The 20266-nt window shown below is 47.0% G+C and overlaps 1 protein-coding gene across 2 annotated transcripts in view; it reads left to right on the top strand.

The window, feature by feature from the left end:
• The window catches only part of CDH1 (cadherin 1), an 85964-nt gene that overhangs the window by 24881 nt on the left and 40817 nt on the right, over positions 1-20266 (top strand). The window contains exon 1 of one of the 2 annotated variants that reach the window (XM_045987734.1): positions 10700-10745. The exons of the other annotated variant lie outside the window; for it this stretch is intronic. Coding sequence (XP_045843690.1) covers positions 10715-10745 — 31 coding nt within the window. The 5' untranslated portion in view covers positions 10700-10714. Of the gene's footprint in view, positions 1-10699; positions 10746-20266 lie in introns of those variants that run through there. 2 annotated transcript variants of the gene reach the window in all.

The following is a 20266-nucleotide window of genomic DNA, read 5'->3' as shown; positions in this document are numbered from 1 at the left end:
GCAGACAGGGAGGGTCATTGTCTTCCTGACTCCTGTCCTCCCCCCGCCAGGCTTGGAAGGGAAGGGCTCCATTAGTTCTTTGAAGCCTCATCTCTGATTTACGGTTTGACAGTTGACAGTTGCTGCCCCTCCCAACCTCTCGGGAGAGAAGGGTGAGCCTCTTTAATTAGTCCACTGAGATTAATAGACCATATACCTTTCAAGGAAAAGGAACAGTAAATATTGCCTGAGCACCTTTAATGCACTGGACTCTGCATTCAGACTGAGAGACCGCCATGAGCCAACATTTATCGAGTACCTGCAGTGTGCCCAGCATGGAACTCCCCTCTCCCTTTAAGTTGTTTTTTTTTTTTTTTAAGTTGTTTTTTGTTGTTGTTGTTGTTTTGTTGTTTTATTAGTTTTCCTTCCTCTCTCTCTCTTTTTTTTTAAAGATTTTATTTATTTATTTATTTGTGAGAGCGCGCGAGAGCGAGTGCACGCACACAAACAGGCAGAGTGTCAGGCAGAGGCAGTGAGAGAAGCAGGCTCCCTGCCGAGCAAGGAGCCCGATGCGGGACTCGATCCCAGGACCCTGGGATCATGACCTGAGCCGAAGGCAGCGGCTTAACCAACTGAGCCACCCAGGCGTCCCTCTCTCTCTCTCTCTCTCCCTTAAAGTTTATTTAGGTAATCTCTGCACCCAGTGTGGGGCTCAAACTCAACACTCCATGATCTGGTCCCATGCTCCTCCAACTGAGTTGTCCCCACCCCCGCCCCGGGGGGTCGTGTCTTGTATGGATCTCACCACACTCTGTGAGGGAGCGACTGCACCCATTACTGCACCGTAACGGGACAGGGGCCTTCCTGAAAACCACCACACTGCAGAATCGCCCAGGAAAACGCCACAGGGCTTATGGGGAAATGGCTAGGAGCACGGCACTCAATAACTTCATTGTAATACGTCAAAAAAAAAAAAAAGTTTGCTTGTGGGAGTAGGTCTGAGTCCTTGTGGAAGGAGGATAACGTGAAGTCAGATGGAAAGCGGTAACACCAGATGGGGATGGGTGTGGCGGGGAGATGTGTGTGTGTTTTGTGCATTCCTACCCTTCAGCAGAGGGCACTGCTCTGCATTCGCGTAGTGTTTCTCACAGACAAAATTACACACGTGAGCAAAGTTGAAATTTGAGTTACGCTCGGATTATTCCCTAATAAGTCATTCATGTTGGAACACATTTGCATTTTTGAAACAAGTATAACAGAACTGACTGTATCTCTGTCTTGCTGTGAAGTAAACCGAGTCCTGGAGAAGAAAAGTGATTGGCTCGGGATTATGCAGCTGGGAGATGACAGAGCTGGGATTTGAACTCAAGTCTGCATCGGAGCTTAACCTCTGTGCCACAGGGCTCTCCCTGTTCTCAGGCAAGGGAAGCAGGTTAGGCTGTCAGAGTTAGCTAAGAGCAGAGATTACGGAAGTTGAGGAAAAAGAATGGTCTTTGGCAAATGGCCAGTAGTTAGGAACACTCAGGAGTGGATGCCTTAAAATGTTGAATGATGACTGGTACAATATGGACCCTTTGTAGTCAAAGCAAATACCTGGCATTTAGTGTTCAAACAGATAGTGAGATCCTGAGCAGCACCTGGAGGGTGGACATGGGGGAAGCCTCCAGGAGGCTCATGAGGGAGGCTGCTTCCCCGTGGGTGGGTGACTTGGTCAGCTAATCAGCCATGGGTATGGCTGTGTCCCTGAGTCCTAGCCGAACAGCAGTCCTGGTTCCATCCACAGTAAATACATGGTCAGTTAGTTTGATTAGTTCTTCCTCTAGAACCTTCCCCCACTCCCACAACTTGTTTCAACTATGAAAAACTGAGAACATCCATAAGGTTGAGAAATAGCACAGTGAACACTCGAGTACTTTTTTTAAAAAAAGATTTATTTATTTATTTATTTGACAGAGACAAGTAGGCAGAGAAGCAGGCAGAGAGAGAGAGGAGGGGAAGCAGGCTCCCCGCTGAGCAGGGAGCCCGACTCGGGGCTCCATCCCAGGACCTTGGGATCATGACCTGAGCTGAAGGCAGAGGCTTTATCCCACTGAGCCACCCAGGTGCCCCGACACTCGAGTACTTTTATTTTACTATTGGAATGGTCCTGCTTGGGCTTTGGTGGGTTTGTTGGCCCTGTAAGCCATCTCAGAGTATGTCATAAGACCTCTCACTGTCACATATTTTAGCCTGCATCTCCTAAGAGTAAGGACAGTCTCCTTTTGAACCACAACTAAAAGTCACCATTGTCCCAACAAAGAAAATGTACAGTCTCATCTAACAGCCCTCTGTATTCAAAATAGCCCCAACTCTCCCAGGAATGTGTTTTATTATAGAATCTTGCATGCGAGCCATTTAAAATGTTGGCCTCTGTGATCACAGTGTATGCAGTGGGGAATGTGAGAAGAAATGGTGGCATTCTTCTCTTCTAATCAGAGCCACTGGCCTCCTTTTGTTGTCCTGCTTTGGGAATAGAACTTGAAAGTGTGAGAGGATGGAAGTTTTTGTTTTTGTGTTTATAAGCACATGAGTTTCATGTAAGCTGTATCATCCACACAGGGAATTCAAGTTTGTAATTTAAAAAGACTTAGTATATCTCTTTCCTCTGTAATAAAGCAGAGCTGGCATTTCTAGATCTGAAGCTTTTGAAGTAAACAGAGGTGGTGGCGTCAGCATGTTGCATTCAAAAGGAATAGAGGTTATGTTTTGATAGGCCCTGAAGTAAGTTAGACCTCAAGGTCGAGACAGCGTAAGATCCGGTGTGAGCATTTTCCAGAACACTCACTCGTGATCCTTGGGTGTTTAGCGTTAGCTGAGCACCCCCTTTCCACTTTTTATCTATCTTCCACAGACCTCCAAAAGGGGAGGAATTGAGCAGTGAAAGTTATTAAGTGCCCAAATAGTTATTTTCGATTTCTTTTAATGTAGTAGCAAGTAGCAAGGACAGCTCATCCACGTCTGCTGTTTTGATTAATTATGCTCTCTATGGACATGGAGGATAAAGCGCTTAGCATAATGCCTGATGGGTATGGAGTACAGCCCATACCACTGTACAATGCACTCACGTGCGGGTTTGACTCATTCAAAGTGGAAATAGCACTGTAATGTTTCACATAGTAAAGTCTCGTCTGCAACTTTAAAAGACTAGGAATCCTTCACATCTACTTTTACAGAAAAACTCAGCACATTTTGAGTTATGGACCTTTATTTAAAAAAAATTAAGTTTCTTATTTTATTTTTTAAAGATTTTATTTATTTGACAGAGTGAGAGAGGGAGCACAGGCAAGAGGAGTGGGAGAGGGAGGAGCAGGCTTCCCACTGAGCAGGGAGCCCGATGTGGGGCTCGATCCCAGGACCCCAGAATCATGACCTGAGCCGAAGGCAGATGCTTAGCCAACTGAGCCACCCAGGAGCCCCAAATTATGCATCGTTTTTAGTGAAACAGCCTGTGCATAAAATCTGAGTCTGACAGGCTTGTACGTCAGCTAGAGTGCTCATCTTTTTTTGTCTGCACTTTCTCATTTAATCATCACTCTAGGTCTCAGATTTAGAGATCACCATTAGACCCATCTCCCAGATGAGGAAACTGAGGAATGGGGGTGGCAAATGACCTAACTTGGACTGGAGGTCTGAGTGGTAGAGCTGAACACTCAGCCTCGGTGTTGGTGACTTCCAGTTGCCACTTGTTACCACCAGGTGGTCCCATCTCCTGTGGATAGCCCTGTCACAAATGTGTAAGTGTATAAGCCTTGTATCAGGAGCTGGTTTAAAGGTTTGTTTAGGCTGTGGTGTTCAGGCTTGTTGGCATTGTGCTTCCTATCTGTGAAAGCATAGTGGTCCAGAGCTGTGGGCCAAGGCTGCCCTGTGTTCTGATTCCTGTTTCATGTCAGTAACTTACAAGCTGTGTGATGTTGAGCAGGTTACTCAACCCCCTCTGTGCCTCAGTGTTCCCACCTGTCAAATGGAGATGATAATAGCACTTGTTATAGTTACTGTGAAGGTTAAGTGTCTAATATAAGGAGCCTGGCACATAGGACATGATGTAGAAAGCATTGGTGGTAGAAATAATAGTACTAGTTGCTGTTAAACCACCACCAAAATGCTCTAGCCAGGATTGCCTTCAAAACAACCCTGTGAGGCTGTGATTTTCTAGGGGAGATAACAGGTTTCCTTAAAAGATCATTAGCAAAACCACAGTAAAATAGCATTTCCCACTCACTAGGATGCTATCGTTTGAAAAACAGGGGCTCCTGTCTGTCTTAGGCAGTAGGGCATGTGACTCCTGATCTCAGGGTTGTGAGTTCAAGCGCTACATGGTGTGTAGAAGTTACTTAAAAATAAAATCTCTAAAAAACAAACAACTGGAAAATTACAGCTGTTGGCAAGGATGTAGAGGAATTAAAACTTGTTCATGAACTAGTGGGAATGTAGAATTGTGGGAGACCTCTGGCTTTTCCTCACAAAGCTGAGCATAATCACTGTTCAAGTTAGCAGTTCCATGCCTAGGTGTAGACCCCAGAGACTTGAAAACATAGGTCCACGCAAAAGCTTGCACATCAGTGTTCATAGCATTATTCCTGGTAGTCCAACCCCAATGTTCATCAGCTGGTGACTGGATGAGCAGAATGTGGGCGCTCTATGCGGTGGAATAGTATACAGCCAAGAAAAAGAGCGCACTGATGCCTGGTACAATACAGATGAACCAATAAACCTTAAAGACAGGCTAAGTGGAAGAAGCCAGATGCAAAAGGCCCCATAATGTCTGCTTCCATTTTATATGAAATGTCCAGAATAAGCTGATTCATGTGGACAGGAAATAGACGAGTGGCTGCCGGGGGACTGTGACTGCTGATGTGTGCAGTTTTCTCTTTGGAGGGATGGAGATGTTCTGGAATTAGATTGTAGTGATGACTACAAAACATAGGGCATAACCTAAAAACCACTGAAATTATACAGTGCAAATGGGTGGATTTTATACATATCTGAATTATATCTGAGTTTTTAAAAATGCCGAGGGACAGAAAATGAGATCATTAATTAGTGAAACAGTTCCAGTTTGAGGTAGTAGGCCTCTTACTCCGCACGGCCCCGTCCCCTGAAGAATCTTGGTTTGCAGGCTTCTCATAAACATACGAGATTCTGGGAAACCACAGTCCCCTACCTGCTGGAGAAAATGAACACCCGAGATCAGTTTGATGTATTGTGTAATCAAAAGGGGGGCAGGAGCTTCACATGAGCCTAATAAGCTAATGGCTTAAAAGGGTGTTTACAGTGGCATCCTGACTGGTCTGCACTCCTGCTGCCGGGTCAGCAGAAACAGCATTAAGAGCAAGAAGGGGAAGTATTTAAAACTGGCCTCAGCGGTGTGTGTTTGCCTTGTACAGGATTTGCTAACACACAACTCGCCCATGCTATCAATGGCGATAAGGAGGTTTTTCTTCTCTTCCTGCCTCCTCTGGCATGGCATGCCTCCTTTAGGTCAGAAGGCAAGAAAGAAGTTCTCTGGGAATTAATAACCGAAAGTTGCACTCTCATTTAAGCCTTTGGGGATGGCCAGGTGGCCCTGCCAGGTTTGCCAAGGTCAGCGAACCCCATTACTAGCCAAGGTGTTGAGTGAGCCAATTTTATTTACAGCTCTTAGCGCCAGTTCCTGTGCTTTTGGAATTCCCCAAAGACCTCGTCTAAATGGGTCTCGTCAGATGTCAACACATGGCCTGCCCCATCAGCACTTAGCCTCTACCTGGAGTGTCGGATTTAATGAGATGCCCCAGTGGCTTGTTGGGGAAACAAACTGCTCCTGTCCAGCACTCCCATTTGGAGACCTTGTGCAGGAAGTGAAAAGATAGAACCAGGGAGGAGACCCGTTAACAGATCAGAAAGGTAGGGCAAAAATGGAGGTTTTAACGGGTTTGTTTGGGGTCAGGCTGGCCTGAGTTCAGTTTTCCTCTCCGCCTGTTTGCTAGCTGTGTGACCATGGCCAAGTCATTTCATCTCTGTGAGTCTTGGTTTATTCACCTGTAAAATGGGACCACAGTACCTACCTCCTAGGGTTGTGATGATTAAGGATGATTAAGAACCTGACGGTGCTTATGAGAGGGTTAGTACTGGAACACTTAATTAGTAACCATAGGCGTGAAATCGTGATGATGATAAATGCTGTCTTAGCCTGCCTGCTTGGAAAGACTCATGAAGTTAAGGTGGGTACTCTTGGCTCATGAGCCTCTTTGTCCCCCTTATGCTGGGGCTGACCCCAAATCCCTTCGTGTCAAAACTGAGGATTCAAAGCCTTCAATTACTTGCCATTCCCATGCTTCACCATGGTCTCTGGAAAGGATGTTTACCTCTATTGATCTACTTGTTCAGGGTTGACTTGCTCTCGGATTGGCTTTGGGGCCATCTGGGCTGTAGGATCTGACCAATGTATGGGGAAGACAAAGGCACCATTTATTTACCTGACATGTGTTCATTGACTGTCTACTAAATGCTTGGCAGTGATTGTACTTGCTGTAGAGATATAGTACTAAACACTTTTCAGGGGCAGGCAAAACTCCTGCCCTCATGAAACTATCTTCTTCTGGGAGGGTAGTAGGTAAATAATAAATAAGTAAATAGGTCTGGTAAATACGATGTGGGGAATGCTATAAGGGAAAAATAAAGCAGAGAAGAAGCATAGAGGGAATAGTAGAGGCAGTGGAGTGCTATTTTAACTAAAACGTTCGGGGCCTGCATCAACAGTAACCTTCACCTTAACCTTTGAGTGGCGGAAGGAGGGAGGGAGCTGTGAAGAGCATGGTCATCTGGGCAGAGGGAGGAGCAGATCCAGTGACTTGGGCAGGAGCATATTCAGCATGTTGGCTTGGAGCAGAATGAGTGAGGTCAGGGTAGTCCGAGGTAGCTGGGGCCTGACAGTAGGGAGTTGGGCTTTTACTTGGGGAAGAAATGGGGATTCTTGGAGTTGATCATAGGCAGACCATGATCTGATTGGTTGTAACAGGCCATTGGGTAGAGCAGAGGTGCTAGGGACCTGGGCCAGAATTAGGAAGACCTAAGGGAGGCTACTGCACTGGTCTGGGCATTAAGAGATTAATCGAGGGACACCTGGGTGGCTCGGTTGGTTGTATATGCCTTCGGCTTAGGTCATGATCCCAGGGTCCTGGGATAGAGTCCCACATCAGGCTCCCTGCTAAGTGGGGAGCCTGCTTATCCCTCTGCCCCTGCTGCTCCCCGTGCTTGTGCTCACTCTCTCTCTCTGACAAATAAATAAAATCTTAAAAAAAAAAAACAAAAAAAAACGGAGTGAGTCTGTGGGTAAATAGGGGTTGTTTGGCTGTCTTGTGTTGTTCTCTCACCTCCTGCCCCAAATCCTCACCTGTGCTTTGTCTTTTATTATTCATAGCTCTCAGAGCATGCAGGCAGGAGGTGTGGAGTTTTTTTCTCTGGGGTTGGGAGTGTTGGGGTTGGGGTGGCATTGGAAACAGTCATCGTGGCCGTACTTGAGCCCCTTCATTCTCCCATTCTCCCTCCCAACACTCACCTGGTGTGTGTCTAGGCCAGAGCTCTGCTTTGGGGATCTTTGGTCCCTTGAGATTATCAAAGGCCATGGAACCTGCTATTGGGGTCCACGTATTTACTGATAATTCCAGGGGCTCTCACCTCCCCTGATGTCCATTCAACCCAGAACCTTGATTCAGTTCAGAGGTGGTCACTGCTGTGTCCTCAGGATTACAGTCGTGGGAGATTGCTTTCACCGGCATGGAGGTGTTTCCAGGTGGCCTGAGAAGGGAGGGACCCTGCTCTCTGTGTGACCTAGCTTTCCTTAGAAAAGGTAGGAAAGGATTGATTTCTTCAAGTTTAGACTTTCCCCACAGGCAAGGGGGCCCCACACCCAAAAGGAGGAATGGCAGGTCCTGAGGGGTATGGATGAGGCCAGCGGGAGGCACGCATGGGATTTGAGGTTCCTGGGAGGGCCCCAGAGCCTCTGTTGCCTCCGGGGCCCTGCCTCACCTGTCCCGTGGCCTCAGAGGCAGCTGCACGAGCTTGCAGGTCTGTGTATCTATATATGGCAGTAACCCGGCAGAGTCCGCAGGGTCAGTTACATGGGAGACTGACGGAGTCCTTAATGAGAACTCCTCCCAACAGACTGCATGGTGTGTAGGGACCATTCTTTCTAAAATCAAGGAAACGGAGACTCAGAAGTTAATGTTCCTGAAGTCATGCTGCCAGGTAGAGGCGTAATTGAGATTAGAATTCAGATCTCTCTCAACTCCAGGCTTATGCCCTGAACCCACGTGCTCCGGGGAGGCTGCGGGGGCTGGAGCCGTTGGTGCTCGAGCAAGTGAGGGGCCTTCGGGAGGCTGGCAGCCCAGTTCTCTTTGGGTAGCTCTTAGCCTAAGACAGCTCCCTTCTCTCAAGTGGTCTCCCTATTTCTACTGTCCCGCTGGCCCTTACATTGCCCTCTGGTGCCATTGTCACGGACACCTCGGGAGGGAGTCAGCCCTGCACGTCTTGAGGACAGTCGTCGGCCTCTTCCTCCCTCTGAGAGGGCAAGTTGCCATCCTTGCCCCTTTGCCTCTGGACCGGTTCCACGGGTCTGTGTCCCTCCTAAAGCATGACTTCTGGAAAGAAAAAAGCATTCATCATTTAGCTCATTAGATTGTAACCCTGAGAATGTACTTCTCAAACCACAGATGGAATTGGACGGAACAGGACCCGCTAGCCTCTCATCTCCTGAGTGTCTTGTTTCTGATAATGCAGCTGAAGGCTGCACTGGGGGTTTGGGGAAACCTGAGTGCAGGTCTTGCCCTTTGAAGTTAGTTGACTCAACACCATCCCTCCTTCAGCCTAAGTCTCTCATTAAAGAAAAGAGAAATGTGGGTGTATGTGATGATAGAAAGCAAACACGAACCAGTTTAAGTGGTACAAAACGACCTAAACGCAAGTCTCCCACCTGCTTTCCCCTCGCAGGTCGCCTCTGGAGACAACCCGAGTTACCAGTCTTTCGTATCTCTCTGAAGATATTCTAAGTGTTTTCTCCAGCCCTTTTTGCTTTTTGTGTTTATTTAAAGACAAATTCCTCCCCTATTGTTAAATGTAGATTTACTTGATTTTTTTTTTTTAAGATTTTATTTATTTATTTGACAGAGCACAAGCAGGGGGAGGGGCAGGGAGAGGGAGAAACAGGCTCCCCCACAGAGCAGGGGAAGCCTGATGGGGGGATCCATCCCAGGACCCCAGGATCATGACCTGAGCTGAAGGCAGTCACTTAACCAACTTAGCCACCCAGGCGCCCCTACTTGATTCTTTTTAACAACTATCTTGTTCTTTGTCATTTCTGCCTGATTTTCTCTCTAGTGGATGCCTCTTGTTCATTTCACCGTTCCCCTGTCAGTGCTGTTTCTGTCTCCTGCCACTTTACCATGCCTGCAGTGCCTCTCTTTAAACATCTATCCTTGCTCACAGGTGTGAGTCCAGCTGTGGGATGAAGTCGTGGGCTTTGCTAGAGAAGAGGTAGTAAGAATGAAAAGTCTACAAACGTGGTCAGAATGCCTTCCACAGAAGGCATACTGTGGTTCTCCTTGCTGTGATGTCCAGCAAGAAGGCCTTCAAGCCCACGTCTTTGCAGATAAAGTTCAGAGTGTGTGTGTTACTGACCGGAAAACACAGGGAGAATGTAGAGGACTTGCCTTGAGTGCTCGTGTTCCTGAACCACCCCTTCCCCAGAGAATCTGATCACCTGACTTGGCATCCAGCCTTCCTCTGACTAGACCGGCTGACCAGAGTTCTCCTCTGCAGCCCCCTTGCTTCTCTGGTCATGTGTGGGTCATCTCCTTCTTTCCCAGACCCATGTGGACCCCTCACTAGGGTTTCCTGCCTCCTGGGTTGCTGAGATTCTCAGAGGAGTTCTGGTCTCCTGGAGACAAGTCTTTTGAGCGCTTGCCAAAATAGAAATTCTTGTACTAAAACAGTTTATATACGGTGCCCTACAATTCTTTTTTCTGTATGAATGAGTAATATGTTCACATGGCCAAAAAAAAATCAATCAGCATAAAAGGTATATACAGTGAAACGTTATATTCCTGATCTGTCCTCTTTTGGTCCAATCACAGCTCCCCTCCCCTACCTCTGTCATTTTGCTTATTTGGTTTCTTCCAAAGTCTCTGTATGTAAACATAAACAAATAAGAATATATAGTCTTTTTTTTTTTTTTTTAAGATTTTATTTATTTGACAGAGACACAATGAGAGAGGGCATGGAGGGGAGTGAGAGGGAGAAGCAGGCCTGTTCTGGGGCTTGATCGCAGGACCCCAGGATCATGACCTGACCCAAAAGCAGTTGCTTAACGACGCATAACAACTGAGCCACCCAGGTGCCTATGAATATATAGTCTGGTCTTGCACCTTTTTCACCTAGCTGTGTGTCTTCAAGTTTTTATGGTAGTGCATAAAGAGCTTTCTCATTTGTTTTATAGCCACAGTAGTATTTCATTGGAAACTGAGAAAATCCCTGCAGTTTAATCCTCTGTTGATGGCTGTTTGAGTTGTCTCCTATGATTTGCTGCTACACACAATGCCGTCGTGAATAACCTTGTACATAGGCCATTTAGTGTGTGCACAGCGTTCCAGTTTTGATCATAGTGGAAAATGGAAGAGGCTGGGTAAACATGCCACGGCGTCTTGAAAGAGTTACAACCAGGAAAATGGAAAGTCTGGGAACTGCTGCTGGGAGAGGTGCCACAGGTCCTTGTGGTAGTGGCAAGCATACAGCTGCGTCTTGTGAGAGGAGACCGTATGGCCCATGGCCATGCTGCAGCTGATGGTAGAGCCCACATCTGGAACCCATGGGTTGGTCTTAATGTCCTTTTCATTTGTTGTATCTGCTTGGAATTCCTGGAGTAAGCACCCCGATCTGGGAGATACATGTGCTTTTTCCTGGCATGTGGAGGAAGCAGGATTGGTTGTGGGCTTGCTTTCTCAGGGGCCCATGCAAAGGGACCCACGGGGGCTGAGCAGTTACCTTTGGAGCCCGCTGAGCAGATTTAGCAAATGCTCTTGGAAGCCACGGCCTTTTGCATCAATGCTTATTTGTTCTTGATAATGAAAAATGATGCTAGCATCTATTAAGAAAGAGAAAGCCTCCCCTTGTAAGCTTTATTGGACAAGTGAGCACTTGTTTCGGAGTCATCTGCAAACGCATGTGACTGAGAGACTCTGTGGGAAATGCCCAGCTTCTGCAGCTTTGGCTTCCCGCTGTTCTTTGGAACCGTTTGAGGAGTTTTGTTGCAAATGTCAGAGAAAGGCCCCATGCTTTTTCAGCACAGCCCACATTTGGAAAAGGTGCAACCCTTCTCTGTGTTGTGAAAGAGATTTCCAGTCCTTGTTCCTAAGTTCATTGAAGGATTGCACATTCCGAGCCCCACAGCAGATTTCTGGGTTTCCACAAGCGGAATCAACACATTTCTGAGTTACTCGGGGCTTGGGAAATGCTGCCCCAGGTTGGTACATATTGCTGTCCAGGTTGTGTTCGTTACAGGGAATAAGTCTGCTGTTAGCGGGCTGCCTCTGTGCCCAGTGTGGGTCTGCAGCGGCTCACGTCACTCTTCTGCCTCTGGAGCTTCTCTCCTTCTTCAAGGCAGAGCACGGCTAGCCTGGTGGCTCAGCCAGTGGTGGCTGGTCCTGGGTGTGAATTCTGCTTCAGACACAGAGCACCTCTGTGCCCTCGAGCAAATGACTGAAGCTTTTTTCAGCTTCTGGCTCTTCAGCATGAAGGGATTAAAGAACCTCACCTGCTTTATAGCAGCTTGGGAGTCAAGGTTTGTCAATGCTCAGCACAATGCCTGCACGCAATGACTGTCTTTACATTGGGTGTTTACTCTTATTATTGTTATTATTTTTTTTTTTTTAGAGATTTTATTTATTTATTTGACAGAGATCACAAGTTGATAGAGAGGCAGGCAGAGAGAGAGAGAGGGAAGCAGGCTCCCTGCTGAGCAGAGAGCCCGATGCGGGACTCGATCCCAGGACCCCGAGATCATGACCTGAGCCGAAGGCAGTGGCTTAACCCACTGAGCCACCCAGGCGCCCCTATTGTTATTATTTTTAAAGATTTTATTTATATGACAGACAGAGATCACAAGTAGGCAGAGAGGCAGGCAGACAGAGAGAGAGAGAGGAGGAAGCAGGCTCTCCATGGAGCAGAGAGCCCAATGCGGGGCTTGACCCGGGACCTTGGGATCATGACCCAAGCCAAAGGCGGAGGCTTAACCCACTGAGCCACCCAGGTGCCCCTCTAATTATTATTAATTAAGAATTATTTATGGCTTCTCTTTTCCCTTCCCACTGTTTTGTAACTATGACCTTGGCATTACTGGATGCATGGATTGCATCTTTTTTGAGTCATGGAACTTTGACTCAAAGGAGACCCAAGTATCTTATTTTTGTTACAGGTTCATCCAAATGTAATTTGCATACCACACAGTTTGCCACTGCAGGTGTACAGGGAGGTAATTTTTATAAATGTACCCAGCTGTGGGGCGTCACCGTAATCCACTTTTAGAATGCTTTTATTGGCCCAAATTCCCTCCTGCCTGTTGGTGCCCACTCCTTACCCCCAGCATTAGACAGCCACTGATCAGCTTGGTTTCTCCTATATTCTAGAATTTTCATATAATAAGAGGGTACTCTTTTTTTTTTTTTTAAAGATTTTATTTATTTATTTGACAGAGAGAGATCACAAGTAGGCAAAGAGGCAGGCAGAGAGAGAGAGGGAAGCAGGCTCCCCGCTGAGCAGAGAGCCCGATGTGGGACTCGATCCCAGGACCCTGAGATCATGACCTGAGCCGAAGGCAGCGGCTTAATCCACTGAGCCACCCAGGCGCCCCAAGAGGGTACTCTTTAGTGCCATGCCCCAAACTAACTTGAGTCCAGATCTCCAGGGCTGGTGATCTTTTCGAGTCCTTGGTCTTTTTCTTTCATTGAGTGTAATGCCTTTTTTTTTTTTTTTTTTTTTACTCATTTATTTGGCAGAGACAGCGAGAGAGGGAACACAAGCAGGGGGAGTGGGAGAGGAAGAAGCAGGGTCCCCATTGAGCAGGGAGCCCGATGTAGGGCCCGATCCCAGAATCCTGGGATCATGACCTGAGCCGAAGGCAGATGCTTAATGACTGAGCCCAGGCGTCCCAAATGTAATGCTTTTAAGGTTCATCATACTTTTGCCCTCAGTAGTGTGTTGTTCCCTTTTGTGGCAGGGTAGTTATACCATGCATAGGTTAATTTTTTTTTAATGGGTAAATGGAGAGAAAGAAGAAAGGAAAGAAGGTTCGTAAAAATACAGTAGTGTCCATACCCCAATTTTATTTCATTTTTGAAGTTTTTATTTAAGTCATCTCTACTATACCCAGCATGGGGCTCGAGCTCATGACCTCAAGATCAAGACTTGCATGCTTTTTCGACTGAGCCAGCCAGGTACTCCCGTACTTTAATTTTAGAAAAAACAGGCTATCGGGATTGCAGGATGGGGGACATAAATGAATTAGGAGAGGAGTATAGACCAGAGTCTGAGGGACACATTACAAGCATAGAGAGTGTCTTCTCTGTATGGATGGGACCCCGAGGACTTTGTGCTTTTGGCTTGTTCTTTTTTTTTTTTTTTTAATTCAAAGTTTTTATTGAGATACACTTCTCAGATCATACATTACACCCATTTAAAGTGTAGGATTAAAAAAAAAGGTGTAGGAGTCAATGGCTTTTCAGTATATTCACGGTTGTGCAATCACAAATCATTTTAAAACATTTTCATCATCCCAGAAAGAAATCTCTCACCCCATGGCTGTCACCTCTCAGTTGTTTTCACCCCCAGACTACAGTCTTAGTCAGACACCAACTGATTTTTTTTTTTTTTAAGATTTTATTTATTTATTTGACAGAGATCACAAGTAGGCAGAGAGGCAGTCAGAGAGAGGAGGAAGCAGGCTCCCTGACGAGCAGAGAGCCTGATGGCGGGGCTGGATCCCAGGACCCTGGGATCATGACCTGAGCCGAAGGCAGAGGCTTTAACCTACTGAGCCACCCAGGCACACCCACTAACTGATTTTTGATCTATAGCTTTACTTACTCTGTGCATTTCATATAAATTGAACCATACAAAACATAGACTTTTATGATTGACTTCTCTCTCTCATTGAGACGTTTTCAGGTTCATCCATGGTATAGCATGTATCTGTAATTCATTTCTTTTTATTGCTGAATGATACTGTCTTATATGGATAGACAACATTTTTTTTTTTAAAGATTTTATTTATTCATTTGACAGAGATCACGAGTAGGCAGAGAGGCAGGCAGGGACAGAGTGAGGAAAGCAGGCTCCCTGTTGGAGCAGAGAGCCCGATGCGGGGCTCGATCCCAGGAGCCTGGGATCATGACCTGAGCTGAAGGCAGAGGCTTTAACCCACTGAGCTGCCCAGGCGCCCCTAGATTACATTTTTTTTTTTTTAAGATTTTATTTATTTGACAGAGAGAGGCAGCGAGAGAGGGAACACAGGTCCCTGGATAAGTTACATTTGATTCATCTGTCAGTTGAGGTTGTTTTCGCTTTTGGCTATTATGAATAATGCTGCGATGTCATGTGTGTTCTGTTAATTTCTTCATCTGATGGATGCAAGGTGCTGCCTTTGAAAATTAAAAAAAAAAACAACAACTAGGATTTGGGGAGAGGATAGAAAATGTGACTGAAGAGGGGTGCCTGGGTGGCTCAGTCAGTTAAGCATCCATCTCTTAATTTTCATGATCTCAGGGTGGTGGGATCCAGCCCTGCATTGGCCCTGTGCTCAGCATGGTGTCTGCTTTTGCCTCTCCCTTTGGACCTCCCCTGCTCATGCTCTCTCAAATAAATAAACGAATAAAATGTTTAAAAACAAAACAAGAAAACTCCCCAAAAGTGATTGAGAAAACGTGAGCTGTGTGCATTTTTCGAATTATGTTAAGCATCCTATGGCCCAGTATAAATGGAAGGGAATTCACTGCATATGCTCACACCCTGTGTCAGACAGTGATGGAGAAAAGAGGAGGTCCCAAAACAGATTCGGCTGTGGAGAAGAAAGACTATGCAAGGATTAAGACTGTGGTCCTAGGGTTCAGCTAGACCTGTATTTGCTGTGTGACTTTGGGAGAGATACTTAGTATCTCTGAGCCTCTACTGATGACATGGGAAGTGATCCTTCCCTAACTGGTTGTTGTGATAATGAAAAGTGCGTATTCTACCTCTTTCCTTGCAAAAAGGGAGCTCCCTCTGGGTGCTGGAAGCACCTGGGGAAGATTTAAAATATGCCCACGCCTGGGTATTTCTAAAAACATCCCAGAGAATCTGTGTGTAGGGCATGTTAGACCCTGGTTGGAGATGATGTTAGGCATATTGTGGTCAAGGTGTTTTATTGCACAGGTGGGCAGCTAAGACCAAGGGAACCCTTCCTGCTGCATTAAGGACCTAGACCTAGGATCTGGTCCCCCGCCCCAGGCCTGTCATCTGTCTTTACCTGTGAGGGGTCAACAGTAGCTAGAGGGAGGAAGGGTTCGGCTGCTTTGGAATTTGGAACTTGGGGCCTTCCCTGGCCTCAGGGAAAGCAGCAGAAAGGAAGAATGGGCAATGACTGTGGTGTGAGAGGGCGCCTTTTCTTTCTAATCCATAAGCACAGTTCCTGGAGTTGCCCAGGCCGGCCACAGGAATGCATCCTGGCCTGCGGCCTGTGAGAATGATCCATTACCGCCCCCCTATCTGGGCAGGCGCGCTGGGTGTTTGCACGGTTAACCTAACCTACGGCCAGACGGCGCGAAAACTCCTGTGGAGCTGGAGGACTGCCCCACCTCCCCCTGATTCTCTTTGTTCTTTTTGATGAAACCAGACTGGCTTCCCTCCCTCAGTCAGGGGAGAAGTCCCTGCCTCACCTCACAGCCGGCAAGCTGCCAGCCGGCTCCTGTGAGAGTGAAGTTCAGTGTTTGCCTGCTTCCCTTTCTGAAGTAGGCAGAGCCAGGATCTGTTGCTGGTGAGCGTTGACCCTGGACACCGAAGCCAGGCCCTCTTCCTCCGGCTTGAGCAGAGCAGCAGCCCAGCCTCTCCAGCTGAGCTTTGGAGCCCCATTAGGGCAGGAGTGTTGAGAGGAAACCGAGGGAGGTTTTATCACTGGGTGCTGGCTCATTGCTGCACTGTCCAGTGGGGGCCTGGAAAGACAAAAGACTGAAACCTGAGTTCTTTTCTGGCCTTGATTATCAAAAGGATGCGGGGAACGGGGAGGCCCCCTGGCCCTTCTATACCAGAGGAGCGGGAGACGGTGCTGCGTGCTCAGGCTGTGTGGGAGCCCCGTGCTAATGTCATTTTCCTTCCACTGGACAGTCAACCCTGGAGGACAGGGCTTGTTCCTTTTGTGTTCACGGCTGAGTCTTCAGAACTAGAACAACGCAGGTGTGTTAGGTGTGCAGGGCCAGAGCAGGCTCCCGGGACTGCCGCCCCCCACCCCCCGCCATACGGTGCCCTGCCTTGCTTTGGCATGCAGCCAGGAACTGGGACAATCTTTTCACAGGCCTGGTCTTGAGGCCTTCCCTAAATGCCCTTTCTTAAATTGTCCTCTCCACCCTGACTCTGCATAAAGCCTTAGAACTTGCTTACCTCCTTTTTTGATTCATGTAGGGTACTTTGTAACTTGTTAATTATCTTTTCCTCGCTGGAATGAAGCCCTTTGAGGGCAGGGACCTTACTTGGTCTAATGCTTTACTTCCCAGGCCTTAGAATCAGGCCTAGCAAAAAGAGTCAGGGCCGGGTACATACTTGGTGCACAAAGAATCCTTGAAGCAATCCCTCGGAGGGGATGAGGACGTCCCCATTTCCAAAATGGGGAAACGGGTGCTCAAGGAAGGTCAGAGTAACTTGCTTACGGTGGCACGAATGAAACGAAGCTGGATTTGAACCCGACTTGGTTTGACCCCCTTCACACAAACGTGCAACCGTAAAAGTATTTGCACTAGCTTTTTACCAACGCCAGAAGTGCCATTTATGACGGTTTTTACTGTGCTGATCAGCATCCATGGTGTTTGCTCTCCGAGAAAACACCGCATCAGCCCAGGTAGAAACATGAGTAGGAAGCAAAATTCCACTGCCACAGTGACCCGGGCGGTGTGACTAACCTTAAAACAAAGTGGGAGAAATAAGGGTGATGGGTCATCCCTTTAACCTTGCTAGCACCCATTCAAGGGTGTTCAGCTAATTTTTCCTGATCTGTAACCTCACTTTTCTGTCTGCACTGATGCCCTGCTCCCCACCTGAGTCTTTTGTGGTTTCGTTTTTAGGATTTTATTAAGTAATCTCCCACCCAGTGTCGGGCTCAAATTTACACCAAGATCAAGAATCTCATTCTCTACTAACTGAGCCAGTCAGGCACCCCAGACTTCAATTTGTCCCCCCCCCTTTAAGATTTCATTTATTTATTTGTTTGAGAGCGAGAACAGGCAGAGGGAGAAGCAGGTTCCCCACTGAGCAGGAAGCCTGATGCAGGACTCAATCCCAGGACCCTGGCATCATGACCTGAGCCAAAGGCAGATGCTTAACAGACTAAGCCACTCTGGTGCCCCCTTAGCCTCTTTTAATGGAAAACATGTGAAGGAGCCGGTTCCTTACTTCCTACCTACGTGGGATTCATTGTTGATGTCTGTTTTTAGGGTGTTCATTAAATGCAGAGACCACTTAACTACTTTTAAAAAATGTGTATTCGTGGGGCGCCTGGGTGGCTCAGTGGATTAAGCCGCTGCCTTCGGCTCGGGTCATGATCTCAGGATCCTGGGATCGAGCCCCGCATCGGGCTCTCTGCTCCGTGGGGAGCCTGCTTCCTCCTCTCTCTCTGCCTGCCTCTCTGCCTATTTGTGATCTCTCTCTCTGTCAAATAAATAAATAAAATCTTTAAAAAAAATGTGTATTCGTTTATTTATTTTGTTTCAAGCTTTTATTGAAATTGTAATTAGTTAACATAGTGTAATAGTGGTTTCAGGAGTAGAATTTAGTGATTCATCTCTTACAACACCCAGTGCTCATCACAAGTGCCCCCCTTAATACCCAGCACTCTTTTAGCTCCTCCCCCACCTCCCCTGCAGCAGCTGTCCTCTGTAGTTAGTGATCTCTTCTGGTTTGCCTCCTTATCCCTTTTTTCCCCCTTTCCCCTATATTCATCTGTTTCATTTCTTAAATTCAACAGGTGAGTGAAGTCATGGGGTATTTGCCTTTCTCTGACTTATTTCTCGTACCGTAATACACTCTCTTTCCACCAGTGTCACTGCAGGTGACAAAACTTCATTCTTTTTGATGACTGAGTAATATTCCATTGTGTGTATGTGTAGACACACTGCATCTGAGACCACGTGTAATTTGTTCTCAGCAAGGACATACCAGGACGCTGGGAGAATGGATGTGGGAAACTTAATGAGAGTAAACTTCCCATCCCTGAGATCCCACGGGAGCTGCCTGTCAACCTGGGAGACTGGGTGGGGCATGGGCATCCCAGCCGACAGCACTCGAGGAGCACATCACCCAGATTTTGTGCACACCAGCTGCAAGTCCTGCTCGTCTACCAGGAAAATGCAAGCTGCTTACCTTCCCCCCAAAAAATGTCTGAGGTTTATGCTGACTGATGAGAGGAACTTCGACTTATTTTAGCTTCTGTAATGTGGTGATCAGCAGCGGAACATTCTTTGGATCTGAAATTTAGCTTCCTCTTTCGCTTGGCTCTCTGACTGCGTCTGTTTCTCTGTGGCCCCGAGACTGGAACAGCATTCCTTCAAGGAGAGAGGGAGAGTGTGAGTGTGTGTGTGTGTGTGAGAGAGAGAGAGAAAGATGGAGATAAGGGACGCTTTGTTACTACTATTACAGATACTCCACCTGTCCTGTTCTCTTGTGGGAACTAACTTGCAGGTATCCATTCAGTTAGGAACTAGTGACAGGCGGCTTATCAGTACTGAAGGGGGTTAACTCCTGACAGTGGCCTCCCACCACAGGCTCTGCCGCTTCGTGGCTGTGTGGCTAGGTCAGGTCTCACCACTGAGACTTCTGAGCTTCAGTTTCCTCATCAGTTTCCTCATTTATTAGCCAGGGCTGCTAAATTCCTACCACCCAGGCCCAGTGTATCTAGTGTGGCTATTAGGTTGTAATATCAGACTGCTAGTTGGTAGCAAATGGACACATACAGATACTTATCAGGGCTGAAAAGATAGTCTTCCTAGTATAAGTTGACTCTCAGTCTTCCCCGAATGTAACCAGCCTGCGGGCCTGATCATCCTTTCCTTTCCTTTCTTTTTCTTTTTCTTTCTTCTTTTTTAAGATTTTATTTATTTATTTAAGAAAGTGAGGGAGAATGGGCCCCTGCGTGACTCAGTCGGTTGGGCATTTGCCTTCAGCTCAGGTCATGATCCCAGGTCCTGGGGTTGAGCCCGGTGTTGGGCTCCCCTGCTCAGTGGGGAGTCTGCTTCTCCCTCTGCCTCTTCCTCTTCCTCTCTCTGTCTCTTGTAAATAAATAAATAAATAAATAAATAAATAAATAAATAAATAAATATCTTAGAGAGAGAGAGTGAGGGAGAGCACACGAGTGGTGAGGAGGGGCAGAGGGAGAGGATGAAGCAGACTTGCTGCTGAACAGGAAGCCCGATCTGGGGCTCCATCCCAGGACCCTGGGGTCATGATCTGTGCTGAAGGCAAATGCTTAACCGACTGAGACATCCAGGCACCCCAATCGCCGTTATTAAACATGCTGTGTGTGTGTGTGTGTGTGTGTGTGTGTGCGCTCACACACGTGCTGATCATGGGTGCTCAGTGAACCTATAAGGTTGAGTAATTTCATGGACACCCATCAAAGGAGGATGTTCCAGAGTCACCCAGTGGCATCAAAGAAAATGGAATCTAGAAAGAAATTTTATAGGCGGTGGTATCTGCAGAGAATTAGGGCTTTGTGGTTAGAGTTAGAAACACCACTCCTACCCAGCAAAAAGAAGCTCCTGCCTAGCTAAGTGATAATGTCTGTCTCTCCAGGATTCCTTTCGTCCATCAAGTTAAACTTTTTGTCTTTTATCTTCAGTATTTAAGTTAAAAACCAAAGTCCTTGGTTTGGGGTATGCAGTGGCTACATGACCCCCAGGAGCCTCAGAAGGCTCTCTGATCTTGTGTGTGCGACCTTCTCTTAAGGCTGAGTGCTCAAGTTCAAATGGTCCTTGAAATAAATCTAAAT

This window comes from Meles meles, chromosome 19 (genome assembly GCF_922984935.1).
Source record: "Meles meles chromosome 19, mMelMel3.1 paternal haplotype, whole genome shotgun sequence".
NCBI classification, from domain to species: domain Eukaryota; kingdom Metazoa; phylum Chordata; class Mammalia; order Carnivora; family Mustelidae; genus Meles; species Meles meles.
The sequence above is the reverse complement of the archived record's forward strand: the minus strand, read 5'-3'. Positions and strand labels throughout refer to the sequence as shown.